The sequence below is a fragment of the Pan troglodytes genome, chromosome 9 (genome assembly GCF_028858775.2).
Source record: "Pan troglodytes isolate AG18354 chromosome 9, NHGRI_mPanTro3-v2.0_pri, whole genome shotgun sequence".
NCBI classification, from domain to species: Eukaryota; Metazoa; Chordata; class Mammalia; order Primates; family Hominidae; genus Pan; species Pan troglodytes.
In genome coordinates, this window is record NC_072407.2 from 47,330,679 (window position 1) to 47,346,730 (window position 16,052).

Genomic DNA, 16,052 nt, shown 5'->3' on the forward strand with positions numbered 1-16,052 from the left:
TAAGATAATAAAAGTATATATATAGCTATATATGTCTATATATATAAATATACATGTGTATATATATAGCTTTCTTACTGTCTTCCACCACGTCTTTAAAATTTATTCAGGTGGTGTCTTAGTCCATTTATGCTACTATAACAAAATACCTTAGAATGGGTAATCTATAAACAACAGAAATCTATTGCCTCAGTTCTGGAAACTGGGAAGTCCAAGATCAAGACACCAGCAGGATCTTGCTCTCTCAAGCCTCTTGTATAAGGGCACTAATCTCATTGGTGGGAGCAGAGCCTTCAGGACATAATCATCTCTCAAAGGCCCCACCTTTTAATAGTATCTTGCGGGGTAGGTTTCAATACATGAATTTGGGGAGACCCAGTCATTCAGACCATAGCAGGCAGGGTCATCTCATTCCAGCCCTAGAGAGAAATTCTGGCAGACCCAGGCCTTTTCTGCTTCAGAAATTAAAACGTCCATTCCAACATGTGAATCCAAACTTAATTTCCAATCAGATCTTCTTCTATTCTCCAGCTGAGGCCGCTCCCTATCTTGCCTTTCTTCCCTGTATCCTCCACTCAGTTTGGTGGGCAGCTTCTGACCCCTCCTGCGCAAATGCATTGAGAGGGGAACATGAGAAGAAAGGAAGAGGAGAACCTCGGAAAGGTCTGGACGGCGCAATACCACAGGCTCTCTCTGGTCTGATAGAGACCAGGTCTGTCCTGTGGGCCACTCCAAGGGGCCTTTAGAGGCCACTCCCAACGGTGACTCCCGTGAGGTGTTGATGTGCTGCTCGCAGTCACCACTCTCTGCGCCATTGACTCTTGCCATGGGGGCTTTCTTACTCTCAGGCAGAAGGACTCAAAATGAATCCAGAATCTCTTTCTCTTTTATATGGCTCATCTCTGCTATAAGGGAATCACTCCCATCCCCTCGCTCCAGCAAAATCTGGGAACACGGTAGATCCCAACATGGCCACCTCCACTCTGCAGTCACGGGTAACCTGAGCTTATCAGGCGTGTCCAGTCCTTTGCGTTTCTCAACCACCTGGGACCATATTTCAGGCTCCTCAAAATGGCCCCACGCTTGAGGGAAGGGGGTAGAAATTGCCCTCAACCTACTCACAAGACGTCTTTCTCAAAAACATAAAAATAAAAAAACACCAATTCTCATTTTATTCTCTAATTCTTTTTCTTTTTCTCCACAAGAGTCTAAATTGCAATTTTTTTTTTTTTTTTTTTTGAGACAGAGTCTTGCTCTGTCACCCAGACTGGAGTGCAGTGGCACAATCTCGGCTCACTACAAGCTCCACCTCCCGGGTTCACGCCATTCTCCTGCCTCAGCCTCCCAAGTAGCTGGGACTACAGGCGCCCACCACCACACCCGGCTAATTTTTTGTATTTTTAGTAGAGACAGGGTTTCACTGTGTTAGCCAGGATGGTCTTGATCTCCTGACCTCGTGATCCGCCCGCCTCAGCCTCCCAAAGTGCTGGGATTACAGGCGTGAGCCCTCCGCGCCTGGCCTGCAATTTTTTTTAACATTGAATTTTACACTTGATTTCTTATTTTCAGACAGGGGTCGTGCTGTGTTGCCCAGGCTGGACTTGAACTCCTGGGCCGAAGTGGTTCTCCCCGCTTAGCTTCCCAAATAGCTGGGACTGTTGGCTATCACGCTCAGCTCTAATCCTTTTTAGGATGTGAGATTTATCCTCAATCTAACTGAGAAGTACAAGAGCCGGGGAGTTCTTTTGTAATCATTTCCTGTGTATGTTCTGTACAAGTGGATGTGGCTTTGAAATTTACAGTCTATTATAGTTTGATATTTCAATCCTGAAATGTTAACATCCTTTAACATCCTTTTACACATACACACATAACTTTGTTTTGTATGCTTTGTATGTTTTACATAATGGGATCATCTTATACCTGCCTTTTAACTTTTCTTTTTCTTTTTCTTTTTCTTTTAATTTTTTTGAGATAGAGTTTTGCTCTGTGGCCCAGGCTGGATTGCAGTGGCATGATCTGGGCTCACTGCAACCTCTGCCTCCTAGGTGCATATAATTCTTCTGCCTCAGCCTCTCATGCAGCTGGGACTACAGGTGCATGCCACCATGCCTGGCTAATTTTTGTATTTTTAGTAGAGCCAGGGTTTCACCATGTTGACCAGGCTGATCTTGAACTCCTGACCTCAAGTGATCCACCCAACTCAGCCTTCCAAAGTGCTGAGATTACAGGCGTTAGCCACCGCACACGGCTATATATACATATAATATTATTATATTAATATATTATCTTAATATATATTAATATATATTATTATCTTAATATATAATTATATAATAATATACAATATATAATATATATTATTATATATATAATTGTATATATAATATAATATATAATTATATTATATTAAGATAATAATATTATGTATAATATAGAAATATAATAATATTATATTAATATATATTAAGATAATAATATTAATATATTAATTATATAATTAATACATATAATATAATATAATATAATTATAATATATAATTGATAATGTTGATATGTTAATTAATATTATTATCTTAATATATAGATATATTATAATTATATTATATAATTAATATATTAATTAATATTATTATCTTAATATATATTAATATATTGTTATATTTATATTATTATATATTAATATATAATGTTATATATTATATATTAATATATAATGTTATATATTATATATTAATATATAATGTTATATATTATATATTAATATATAATGTTATATATTATATATTATATAATAATATATAATATTATTATATATAATATTATATATTATATAATATTATATATATAATTTCATCTAAACTTGTATCTTAGAAATTCTTATCAGTAAGCGTACGTGATTTCATTTATTTATTATTCTTTTGGATACTGGACATAATCAGGTGGCCCCAATTCTTTACACTGGCAGCAAAGATAAGCAAATTCTTCCAGCAGGCCAAATTTGACCCCGCGCTTGATGAGCGTGGTGGACACAGAGGGTTTTTTAATAGCATAGGAATGTTTTTTGCTTCCCACCGGACCCACTAACCTCTAGTGCCACCGATTAATATTACCTTCCTTGAATCAGGAGGAAACCATTGGTGACTTCTCATATGTAAGATCTTCTAAGGGCAGAAACGCAATTGTCTTTGTATTAACTTCCCCGCCCACCCACACCCCTTCCATGGAGAGCCTGCAGCCAAGCTCAAGCTTTCAAAAAGGCGTGAGCTAATTCAATCATCCTTGCCGCTTTTTTGCTCCTCCAGGCTGTAGAGGGCGACAAAAACCGCGGAGGCGCATTGTGGTGGGGGGGGGGGGCGGTCTACTGAAGGCCGCTCCCGACGTGCGCGTCTTTACGTAGACGTCGGGGGCGCAGCCGCGCTGTGCGCGGTGACTGGCGGCTGCACTGGCGGCAGCTGGAGGTGTAATAGTGCGGGTAGTGGGTTTGGAGAAGTTCTGAGGCGGCGGTGGCGCCGGTCAGGACAAGGATAGCGGAACCGGGCCCTGGGCTTGTCGCTCACCATGCCGACAGTAGAGGAGCTTTACCGCAATTATGGCATCCTGGCCGATGCCACGGAGCAAGTGGGCCAGGTGAGTTGAGTCCCCGGGCGGCCTGCAGGGCCCGGCGCTCCGCGGCCTTTCGAAAGCGCTGCCCGCCGCGCTCCCCGGGCCGAGCGGGGGCTGCGGCTTCATCCTCCCGGGGCCTCCTAGCCTCCTCAGGCCGTCTCGTCGGGGTGGGCCTCTCTGGGAGTGTAGACTCTGGTTTCACCAGGGAGACCGCGGTCCCCAGGGTTCCAGGCTTCCTTGCCTCCCTTGCCCAGCCTTTTCTCACCGTGGCGTAACCTAACTCAGCCCGTTCAGGCTCACGTTAATTCTTCTCACGAGCTTTTCTCTACAGGATTCTCTTAAGCCTTTCTCCTTTTCGGTGGAGCTCAGTGCTTCCAAGATTAGATCGGGAGTTTTCTTCATGAGGTCAAGATGTGTTTTTTTTGGGGGGGGAGGCAAAATTCTGCTACTAATTGAAGAAGAGTGTTTAGGAGACAGAAGTTTGTGAGAAACAGAAGAGGGACTCTTTGGTCCAGACTTTCATGAGGGCTCACGGTTTCGTTTATTCAGTACATTTTTTTGAGTGCCGAGCGCTGGAGATACAGATGGAAAGGTCCGCGCTCTCCCAGAATGTACAGTTAGGAGGGAGTGTAGTAAGAAAGATAGGCATTGTGAGGCCCGGCTTGGTGGCTCACGCCTGTAATCCGAGCACTTTGGGAGGCCGAGGCGGGCGGATCACGAGGTCAGGAGTTCGAGACCAGCCTGACCCACATGGTGAAACCCCGTCTCTACTAAAAATACAAAAATTAGCCGGGCGTGGTGGCACGCGCTTGTAATCCCAGCTACTCAGGAGGCTGAGGTGGGAGGATTGCTTGAACCCGGGAGGCAGAGGTTGCGGTGAGCCGAGATCGCTTCACTGCACTCCAGCCTGGGAGACAAAGCAAGACCCCGTCTCAAAAAAAAAAAAAGGTGTTTTTTTTTTAAATTTATTCTTTTTAATGAAACACGTTTGAAGAAAATAAAACAGGGCTGGGCGAAGGAGAGTGTGAGTGCGCAGCTCTGAATGGAGTTGTCTGGAAGAGCTCTCTTAACGATGCTTGCCCCCGATACACAGTTTCTCAGCAGTGTTGAATTATCCATACAAGTCATTTGTTCCCTGTATGAGTTTTCAAGTACTGGAGTACATTGAACTTGATAAGTGGTTGGGTATGTGTGTTCTTGGGAAAAGAACCAGGCTGTCCTGGAGGTAACCTTGATCATTGTTTTAGAAATCCCACACCATAGCTTTTCAGCGCTTAGAACTTTGTGATTTTTCTGCTTACCCATCCCTTCTTGGAGAAAGTGGAAGATTCTAGTCTATTAACAGTCGTGGGAGTACCTTTCCCGTCCCCTTTTCTTAGCATAATTCAAATAGGACCTTTCTGAGCTGAACGAAAAAAAAATTTCATGTTGGAGATTTATTGTAGCTTAATCTAGAATTAAGAATATACCAGTTTGAAATAGCAAATGATTTTTTTTCCTTCATTCCCTGTCAGTAGGGAATTTCACTTTTATCAGTAAGAAATGTATACGGATGTTCTGCTGTACTTGTGGATAGAGTGTGTAGGTCGGTTGTGAAGGAGGAATATTCTGTTCATCAAGAAGATGAAAACTGCCAGGCATGGTGGCTCACGCCTGTAATCCCAATTCTTTAAGGGGCGTGGATGGGCAGATCAGTTGAGATCAGGAGTTCGAGACCAGCCTGGCCAACATGGTGAACCCCCATCTCTACTAAAAATACAAAAATTAGCCAGGCGTGGTGGCATGCGCCTGAAGTCCCAGCTATTTGGGAGGCTGAGGCAGGACAATTGCTTGAACCCGGAGGGTGGAGGTTCCTGTGAGCTGATATCGGGCCACTGCACTCCAGCCTGGGCAACAGAGCAAGACTCCATCTCAAACAAAAAATTAAAAAAAAAGATACAAACTATGTGTGGTCAATCAGTTTGAATTTGTTGTTCCTAAAAAGAACTAGTAGTGAAGATATTCTCAATCGTATAATCCTAAAAAGAACTAGTAGTGAAGATATTCTCAATCGTATAATTTATCTGTCACTTAGTTGGGTAACTTTTAGCAAATTGTTCTACCTACGTTAGACTTTGTTGCATATCAGTAGGGGGATAGGGTGAAAGCTACACCAGTGGTTGTGTCAGGAATCCTTCTAAGAAACCTTTGAAACCGTATACATAATGCTGTCCCATCCCCTACTCTAATTTTGAGAGTTGCTTGCATTTCCTTCTCATGTCATCTTTATAAAAACCAGATTGAATTGAAAGTTCTCCCCAAGGGGTCAAAATGTCTTTCACAGCAAAAATCTACTCTTTATTTAGTAAGGGTACTTTAGAGACAAGTTTGTGAAAAACGAAAAAGGATACCTTTGTCTACACTTTAATGAGGACTCCATGCTTTATTCCGTACATTTCACCTACCATGTACCACACACCCGGCTGGACACTGAAATTTAACACAATTCTCTGTAGGTTATGGGTGATCAATGCGTTCTGTATTGACAACTGTCAAGCAACTATTTAAACAGTATCTCTGCATAATGAGATGTAGTGGTTAGCTCAGGCAGCTCAAATAATGTGAATTTTAGGAGAACCGAAGATAATGCCTACTAATTCTGCTCTGTTGGGTTATACTTCTCCCCTTTTAGATAAAATGCCTAAAATCACTTACTAAAAAAGACAGTAGGTTTTAGGATATTGCTTGTAATTTTAACTAACAAAGGCAAAAGCCAACTTAGTAGAGAGGACACCATTTCACTTGTTTTTAAGGAGAGAAAACCGTGTTCATGTTCTTGATGTAGCAAAGCCTGATTTTCATGTCAACTTATGAGAGATTTATGATCAGTACTAAGTTTCCTGGCAAATACCTGTCTGGATACTTCTGAGACTGCATTCAAGTTTGTCAGTCTTGACTTCCTTCTAACTTTTACTTTGATTATCAACCTTTACCAGAGAGGTGAGCACTACAGTTGTTCTGATTGCTGCCGCTACAGACTATTCCCTCCCCATTATTGTCAATACTCCTTTCAGAGTAGTGCCTTCTAAATATATAAGGGTAAACACAAGCCGTCTGAGGTTTTATCGGCTAATTTCCCCAAAGCAGATCAAATCCTCTTTTTGAACCCCTTGGCATGATGTACTTATTAATAATGCTTCAGACTTGTATTTTATTTTATTTATTTCTGTACTTAAATTATAACGTCTCAAGGGTTAAATCCTTTTATGTATTTATTTATTTATTTATTGCTTCTCTTCTTGCACTGTACCTTGCCCTTCAGTAAGCATTTCTTTTTCATAGTTGAAGAAATGTATTGAAAGAAGGAACAGAGAAACCATTTACAAAAGAAAAGAAAAACCATTTACACCGATTATCTCTAATGGATAAAGGGAACTTTATCATACACACACACATACATACATATATGAGCATGTATATTCTAATAAGCAAACTGCAGATGACAAATTCTAAGTGCAGAATTATTTAATACCTCAAATCTTCCAGTCCTATCATCTTCTCATGTAACCGCCACGTTCTGCCTATGCGTTCATCCTGCCTTTCCCCCACTCTGCCTCTGCTACTCCTTCAGGTCTCACTCTTCTCTTGTGTGCTCCTTTACGTTTCTGATCTCCTTTTCCACTGCACTCTGCCCAGGGCTCCTGACTAGCCATAATAGAGCAAGCTGTGGCCCACCATTATTTAAAATTCTGTTTCAAATTATTATGAATTTACTTACTTTAAAATATAGATACTTAATTTTATATTATGTAGTCAAAATCTTAAAAGTTAAAAAATGTATCCGACACCTGTTAAAGGACCACGGCAGTGGGGCTGATTAGATCTGTATAATGCTGAAACCCTGATTCCTCCTGTTCTCTCAATCATTGAGTATACTAGCTTTGCAGGGTTCGCTTGTAGGCTTCTTGGACTTTTAGTTCATGAAATAACCACTCTTGTAGTAGGGTTTTTTGTATGATTAAGCTAAAACCACTGACCAACCAAGTTCGTAATCCCTCAAAAATATGTGGAAATATTTATTTCACTTCTCTGAGCCCTAGTTTCCTCATCTAAAAGATAAGAATAGTAGTAACACCTATTGTGATATAGACAGGGAATCACTCAGTCCCTGGTAGACCTTCAGTAAGTATTGTTAATGATTCCTTTTTATTTGATTCCAGATTTAATATTTTTTTCTTGGCAAAAGGAAGTTTTGTTTTAAGCAGGGTTTTTTTTTTTTTTTTCATTTAATTTTGGACAGTGTAAGGAGTTTCTTCAAATGGCTTTATGAGTAAGTTTGAGTTAAAGAAAATTAGATTTGTGATACCCTGCAAAAAGTAAGGGTGTCAGAACAAACTTTGATTTTATGAAGCCTGCCTAGAAGTCTGAGGCAAACCACAGGAATGTAAAGTGGTAGAGAAGTCAGCATGATTTCTTTTTTTAATGTTTGCGGTGAAAAGTATGTCATACACCTTTCTTTCTTTGAGACAGGGTCTTGCTCTGTCAGGCTGGAGTGCAGTGGCGTGACCACAGCTTACCACAGCCTCTAACTCCTGGGCGCGAGCATGGCTTACCACAGCCTTTATCGCCTGGGCTCGAGTGATTCTCCTCCCTCAGCCTCTCCAGTAGCTGGGACTGCAAGCACACACCACCATGCCTGGTTAATTTTATATTTTTTGGAGAGACGGGGTCTTGATGTGTTTATAATACACTTTTCAGTGATGACTCCTGAAAACTCATATATCTGCATTTCATGAAGAAGTTAACCTTATTTACAGAAATTTCTGTTATTTGGGAGTTGTTTGTAACTTTGCATCCTGCTTTATTTTTTCACTTAACATAGCATTATCGACAAAAAAGAATCACTGTAAAATAAATTTGGTAATACTGTAGTTCATTGGATATTTATTGGTCATTCCCCGCTTGATGGCATGAAGTAAGCTCATGTGTCTAAAGCACTTAGAACACTCCTTATACATAATAAATACTATACTGTGTATATGTTTGGTCAAGATTATAATTTTTAAGTTGTTTTTCCAGTTACTAAGTTTTATTCATATGTCCAAACAATATATGTGTGTAGTCTTTCTGTATTTGTTACTGTTATTTACCATCTTTATCAGTGTCATTTCATAAAAGGACTGGTTTGGAGGCAAGTACTTAAGGAGAATTGGGAACTTATTGATTCCTCCCATTATGAGTATTTGAGGGATAGCACTTGTGATTTTTTTTTTAAGGAAACATGAGCTTTGAGTGTATTGTTCCAATAAAAGGTTTAAACATGTGACATTAGAGTCCGTCTTAATCCAAAATTGTCTGGCTGTATGGAGTGAATTGTCATGGCTTTCATATACTGCTATGAGGTAAAATCAAACTGCACTTCCTAACATGGCTGGAATTGCTAAGTTTCTGGAATGTATTCCCTTCACCTTCTTCAAGGTGCTAATTAGAAACAGGTAAATTTTTGTTTAAGTAAATACAGTGCAATTCTTTGTGAATTCTATGGTATTCATTATGATTTATTTATTTACTTGTTTAAGATAGAGTCTCGCTCTGTCACCCAATCTGGAATGCAGTGGTGCGATCTCAGCTCAGTGCAACCTCTGCCTCCTGGGTTCAAGCGATTCTCCTGCCTCAGCCTCCTGAGTAGCTGGGATTACAAATGTCTGCCACCACACCCAGTTAATTTTTGTATTTTTAGAGAGAGGGAGTTTCACCATGTTGGGCAGGCTGGTCTGGAACTCCTGAGCTCAAGTGATTGCCCACCTCGGCCTCCCAAAGTGCTGAGATTACAGGCATGAGCCACCACACCTGGCCATCATTACAGTTGTTTTGTTTGTTTGTTTGTTTTGTTTTGTTTTTTGGAGACAGAGTCTCACTCTGTCATCCAGGCTGGAGTGCAGTAGTGCAATCTCGGCTCACTGCAACCTCCGCTTCCCGGACTCAAGCAATTCTCCTGCCTCAGCCTCCCGAGTAGCCGGGATTACAGGCACACACCACCACACCTGGCTAATTTTTGTGTTTTAGTAGAGATGGGGTTTAACCATGTTGGCCAAGCTAGTCTTGAACTCCTGACCTCAGGTGATCCACCCACCTTGGCCTCCCAAGGTGCTGGGATTACAGGCGTGAGCCACCACGCCTGGCCCATTACAAATTTTTTAAGCATGATACAGTCACATGGCCAGAGTTAATAATCACTAGAATGAAGAAGTATTGGCATATTAACAAACACATTTGCTTTTTCCACTTAAAATTAGACTCATCTGTCTCCCCCAACTCAAAAATAAAACAAAGATGGAGGGAGAATGGAATTGGGAAGGTAAGTGTCAGTTTAAGCAGTAAACCTCCCAAAATCAGCTTTATTTCTTAGCCTGTGTAAAAATTTAAAGCACACTCTAACATGTTTGTTATGGTCTTTTACTTTGCTTCCCATCCTTCAAAATCATGTGTCTTTCCTGCTTTATTTTTTATTTCAGCATAAAGATGCCTATCAAGTGATATTGGATGGTGTGAAAGGTGGTACTAAGGAAAAACGATTAGCAGCTCAATTTATTCCGAAATTCTTTAAGCATTTTCCAGAATTGGCTGATTCTGCTATCAATGCACAGTTAGACCTCTGTGAGGATGAAGATGTATCTGTAAGTTTATGAATGACACTTTATAGCAATCTTTCAGATGTTTCTGTATGTGGCTGATACAATTGGAGTAGCAATCTGATATATCAGAGTACACAATAAAATACTACGGTATGGTCTGGCATGGCATCACACCCAGGCTTAAATTTACATATGATAAAGTGTATTAGCCTTTTTCAACACCTTTAAATTATGAAAAATGCATAGAATCTCAAAATACTTAGTTTCGCTTATCATTTATCCGCTGTTAAAAATGGATTGTGGCTCACATCTTGTTTCATAGATTGTTATTCATTGTGCATATGAAATTAGACTGTTTTTAATCAATTTGTGCTTACTTGGATATTTAAATTATTAAGTGTTATATTATAAAATGTAGTTTCACTACCCTTATATATTTTGCATGGCAGAAAAATGGTATGTGTAATAAGTGAATAGGATTACTAGATTAAAAAGAAATAGTTTTTGTTTTTTTGGTTTTTGGGGGGTTTTTTGGAACAGAATTAACCGGTAATATTTCTGGCTGCTGACACAGGTTCCTAAGAATATTCAGCCGTTAGCTCTTGTCTTTTCAGATGAAACAGCGAATTGCCAACATTTCATGCAGAATTTGCTGGATATAAACCCTATACTTTTTTTGCTTTTTTAATAGAAACAGGGTCTCACTCTGTTGCCTAGACCAGAGTGCAGTTGCACATCCATAGCTCACTGCAGCCTTGAACTCCTGGGTTCATGCATTTTTTTCCACTTTAGCCTCCCAAGTAGCACAGACCACCGTTCCCAGCTGATTTTTAATTTTTTTGTAGGGTCTTGCCATGTTGTCCAGGCTGGTCTCAAACTCCTGGCCTCAAGCTATCCTCCCACCTTGGCCTTCTGAAGCATTGGGATTACAGGCGTGAGCCACCTCATCTGGCCCGCTGTACATATTTTATGTAAAAATCGAATAAGCCAAGATCAGTATTTGGAATTAAACATGCAGAATATTAGCCACAAATGTTGTATTTAGTAGTCAATACTGAAAATTCTAAAGTAAACAGTTACTAGGTATAACATTGCCACAGTAGCCATTTTTTAGGAATACTATATTATAAGCCCATAGGTAGTAAAAACCTAACAGTTGCGTATAATTAGCATATAAATAGTTGTTTATAATCTCAAATCTGTCTCCTTCAGCGAGACATTGTTAACATCCCTTTTTATATTTTATTCTGTGTAACTTGAATATTAAATTGGAGCAAAATCTCTTTTTTTTTTTTTTTTGAGAAGGAGCCTCACTCTGTTGGCCAGGCTGGAGTGCGGTGGTGCAATCTTGGCTCACTGCAACCTCCACCTCCCTGGTTCAAGCGATTCTTCTGTCTCAGCCTCCCAAGTAGCTGGGACTATAGGCGTGTGCCACCACGCCTGGCTAATTTTTGTATTTTTAGTACGGACAGGGTTTCACCATATTGGCAAGGCTGGTCTCAAACTCCTGACCTCATGATCCACCTGCTTCAGCCTCCCAAAGTGCTGGGATTACAGATGTGAGCCACCACGCCCGGCCAATTGGAGCAAATTCTTTTTAAAACTGCTAGAAATCTGCTGTTTCATATTTTTGTTACTCGTATGCCCCTAATGATGGCTTCTCTGTGGTTTTAGTATTCTTAAAAAGTTGAGTTTGCAGCTGGGCCTGGTGACTCATGCCTGTAATCCCAACACTTTGGGAGGCTGAGGTGGGAAGATCACTTGAGCCCAGTAGTTCGAGAACAGCCTGGGCAACATAGGGAAACCCGCCTTTAAAATTAGCCAGGCGTGGAGGCTTGCGTCTATAGTCCTAGCTACTAGGGAGGCTAAGGCAAGAGGCTCTCTTGAGCCTAGAAGGTCAAGGCTACAGTGAGCCATGGTTGCACCACTGCACTCCAACCTGGGCAACAGAGCAATACCTTGTCTTTAAAAAAAAAAAAAAGAAAGAAAAGAAAAAGCTGTTTGTTATTTTAAAGGTGATAGTATTTGGTTAATTTTTGTTTGAAATCATGCCCAGATTCGACGTCAAGCAATTAAAGAACTGCCTCAATTTGCCACTGGAGAAAATCTTCCTCGAGTGGCAGATATACTAACGCAACTTTTGCAGACAGGTAAGGGATTTTATTATTACCTTTTTCTCTAAATATATATCTTCTTTCTGAAATGTTGACTCTGTTTTTAGGTTTTAAATGGGGTGCAGGAGAGCTGGAGGTCCTACCTCCGATAGAGATTAAATTTCCTACTTTCATTCAGTAGTTAAAGTGTAATGATTTCTGGTTATCTAATTCCTGGTGTTGTTTTGTTTTTAATTCTGTTATGAAGGTGTAATGACTAGATTCTTTTGGGCATTTTGATGTATCATAATTTTTCCCCCAATTTCCTGTAGTTTCATAATTGCAGCATCTTAATAAAAGTTTTTCAGGCATGCCAGATCGGGTTCTCAACTTAGAAGGAACACGTATCTTTTTGGTACTTGAGGGAATGGCTTAAGTTATAAGTTTCCTGTCAATGTAACCTTGAGAAACTAAGTTGAATCAAGTTTGAAACTGAAGCAGATGATATTTTAAATTTGTTTTATATTCATTATGCCACTTTTTCTTTATCCAGATGACTCTGCAGAATTTAACCTAGTGAACAATGCCCTATTAAGTATATTTAAAATGGATGCAAAAGGTAAGGCCAGTTCTTATTCTGAATTGTGTTTGATGTCTTACAGAATCACAAAGTTAGGTGTTACTCATTAAGAATAAACTCTAGGGTTTACCCAGAGTTCTATTTCATAAAAATTCTAAGTATTGTGAAAAAAGTCTCCTTAGGTCAAGATGTTTATGACTAGAAAAACAAGCAGAAATAACTGCAAAAACAGATCACGTTTTTCCATTAGAAATCTGTTGGAAGAACTCCTTTTGACACTTTCAAGAAATTCTTCCAAAATACCTGGGTTTTATTATTAGTAATGATAAAAAAGGAAAGTCATGCTTAAGCTGACTATGTCTTCATGAAGAAAGCACTCTTATGGTTCAGGCTGTAGAAATTTCAGACTACTTTTAACTAGTAATGAGGATGATATTTGGGAAGTTCATTAACTTATTTGAGAAGAAATACTATAAATTGAGTTAAATGGGAAAACACCATTACACTATGGAATTGACTTGCTACAGGCAACTATTTTGTTTTGCAGGGACTTTAGGTGGGTTGTTCAGCCAAATACTTCAAGGAGAGGACATTGTTAGAGAACGAGCAATTAAATTCCTTTCTACAAAACTTAAGACTTTACCAGATGAAGTCTTAACAAAGGAAGTGGAAGAGCTTATACTAACTGAATCCAAAAAGGTGAGCTTTGGTCTTCATTTGGTGGAAATTCTCTAAAGCAAAAGAGCATACTTGACATTGGCAGTATTCGTCAATGTTATGTGTGGCTTGTGTATAAAATGATATATCATATATCCCATTGGAACCACCATAGAACTTGTAAGTTTTTCTTAGATTGAATTTAGCACTTTTGTCGGTGGTAATGATGAATCAATTTGGTAATTTAAAGGAATCTGATTACATTTAAACTTTTCGTGGTAGTGTCCTTAAAATGTGTGCAACCTCTGCAAATCACCTCCTTCAGGAAACTTTCCCTAAGTCCTACCCCTCCCTTCCATTTTAGGATACTCTCTCATAGTATTCTAAATTATTTCAAAATGAAACATCACATCAAAATGACCTGTTGTCACCTTAGCCCTTGACACTATCTGCTCTTCAAGGGTGAGACCATGCTTGTCTTTGCTCCCAGCATCTAGCATAGTTGTAGACGCTAAGATTGGCAAGGTGCGTCACAATTAACTTTTCACTCATCTTAATGTGCCAAAGTTTGGGAATAGTTTACCTTTTTAATATGTTACAGAAGATTCAGCATTTTATCTAAAGCATGTGATCACTGTTATGGTTCAGGCTTTAGAAATTTCAGACTACTACTACCCACTTCCTTATTGATAAGATTATTTTTCAGTGAGAAAAAAGTAGATCTTTAGCTGGGAGTATCAGACTATTTTACCTATGCCCCAGCTTGTAATCTGGTAGAGTATGTCGTGATTGTGAGCTTTTTTGGTCCATGAATAGAAAGATTTAGACCCACTGATATGGAAGATTTAACATGAGACTTGCAAGGTGACCTATTTTGTGTACAACAATTACCATATTAATATGAATTAGGCTGCTTTTAAATATAGGAAACAATCTGATTCAACAGTTTGCTACAGAATTTTTCCAACCATTTTTTAAAGTCACTCCCCTAAATAGCCAATTTTTTTAATTTTTTTTTTTCTTAACTGCTCTCCCATGAAATTTTAATGCCACATATACACTGTATATCTGTTTATGGTACTACATGTATATCTGTGCTTTGTACGTAAAAAAGTAACATTTTCTAAGAACCAATTTTTGCCCCCTTGGAGAATGCGTGGTTTACACTGAAGCTCAATTGACTGAAGCTAGAAGTTGCCTTTTCATCAGTATTTTGGAAGCATTAATAACAAACTGACTTTAGTAACTGAAATAAATTAGCTATTCTCTTTCAGTGTTGATCTGTCCCATTCAAATGATGAACATACTCTTATTCTGAATTGTCTCTTTTCCAGGTCCTAGAAGATGTGACTGGTGAAGAATTTGTTCTATTTATGAAGATACTGTCTGGGTTAAAAAGCTTACAGACAGTGAGTGGAAGACAGCAACTTGTAGAGTTGGTGGCTGAACAGGCCGACCTAGAACAGACCTTCAATCCCTCGGATCCTGACTGTGTGGACAGGCTCTTACAGTGCACTCGGCAGGCAGTACCCCTCTTCTCTGTGAGCTCTTTATTTTTACACACCCGGTATTTTGATTACTCTATTAGCTATATATATATTTCCATAAATACTCACTTTAACATTCCCCTTAAACCTTTCCAGTAGTGTCCCTTATCTGAAATGCTTGCTTGGAACCAGAAGTGTATTCAGATTTTTGAATATTTGCATTGTGCCTGGTTGAGCATCCCTAATTCAAAAATCCAAAACCTGAAATGCTTTAATGAGCATTTCCTTTGAGCGTGATGTTTGAGCATCACATTGGTGCTCAAAAAGTTTTGGATTTTGAAGCATTTCAGATTTGGGATTTTCAGATGAGGGATGCTTGGTCTGTGTTTATGAAGGCCACAGTGGTGTTGGTGAGAACCCAAAGCAGCAAGAAACTTTCTTGAAAGAAAGAATTTTTTTTTTTTCCTTTGAGACAGAGTCTTGCCCTGTCACTCATGCTGGAGTGCAGTGGCACGATCTTGGCTTACTGCAGCTTCTACCTCCCAGGCTCAAGCCTTCCTTCCATCTCAGCCTCCCAAGTAGCTGCTACTACAGTCATGCACTATCACACTCGGCTAATTTTTGTGTTTTTTGTAGAGACGGGGCTTCCCCATGTTGCCCATACTGGTCTTGAACTCCTGAGCTCAAGCAGTCTGCCCACCTTGGCCTCCCAAAGTGCTGGGATTACAGGTGTGAGCCACCATGAGTGGCCAATAGATTTTTTTAAGTCTTCCTAGAGACTTTTTTTGAAAGTCATGAGAATTTTGCATTCTGTCTCAGGCTTTGTGTTTCCTGAGGCCACGCATCTTCTGGGATGTGCATACATTCATTTGAAAAACACAATTTAAAGGAACTATCCTAGAGCAGGCGTGGTGGCCCGTCCCTGTAATCCCAATCCCAGCACTTTGTGAGCCAAGGTGGGAGTATCACTTGAGGCTGAGTTCAAGACCAGCCTGGGCAACAGAGCAAGACCTTG

General features: G+C 39.7%; 1 protein-coding gene across 2 annotated transcripts in view; it reads left to right on the forward strand.

Annotated features, from left to right (window-relative positions):
- Positions 1 to 3,369: 3,369 nt before the first annotated feature.
- API5 (apoptosis inhibitor 5) overlaps positions 3,370 to 16,052 on the forward strand; it is a 32,582-nt gene continuing 19,899 nt past the window's right edge. For both annotated transcript variants that reach the window (XM_001156398.5, XM_009460256.3), the window contains exons 1-6: positions 3,370 to 3,630; positions 10,101 to 10,262; positions 12,277 to 12,370; positions 12,867 to 12,932; positions 13,441 to 13,592; positions 14,885 to 15,091. In XM_001156398.5, the coding sequence (XP_001156398.2) occupies positions 3,562 to 3,630; positions 10,101 to 10,262; positions 12,277 to 12,370; positions 12,867 to 12,932; positions 13,441 to 13,592; positions 14,885 to 15,091 (750 nt within the window). In that variant the 5' untranslated portion in view covers positions 3,370 to 3,561. The remainder of the gene's footprint in view (positions 3,631 to 10,100; positions 10,263 to 12,276; positions 12,371 to 12,866; positions 12,933 to 13,440; positions 13,593 to 14,884; positions 15,092 to 16,052) is intronic.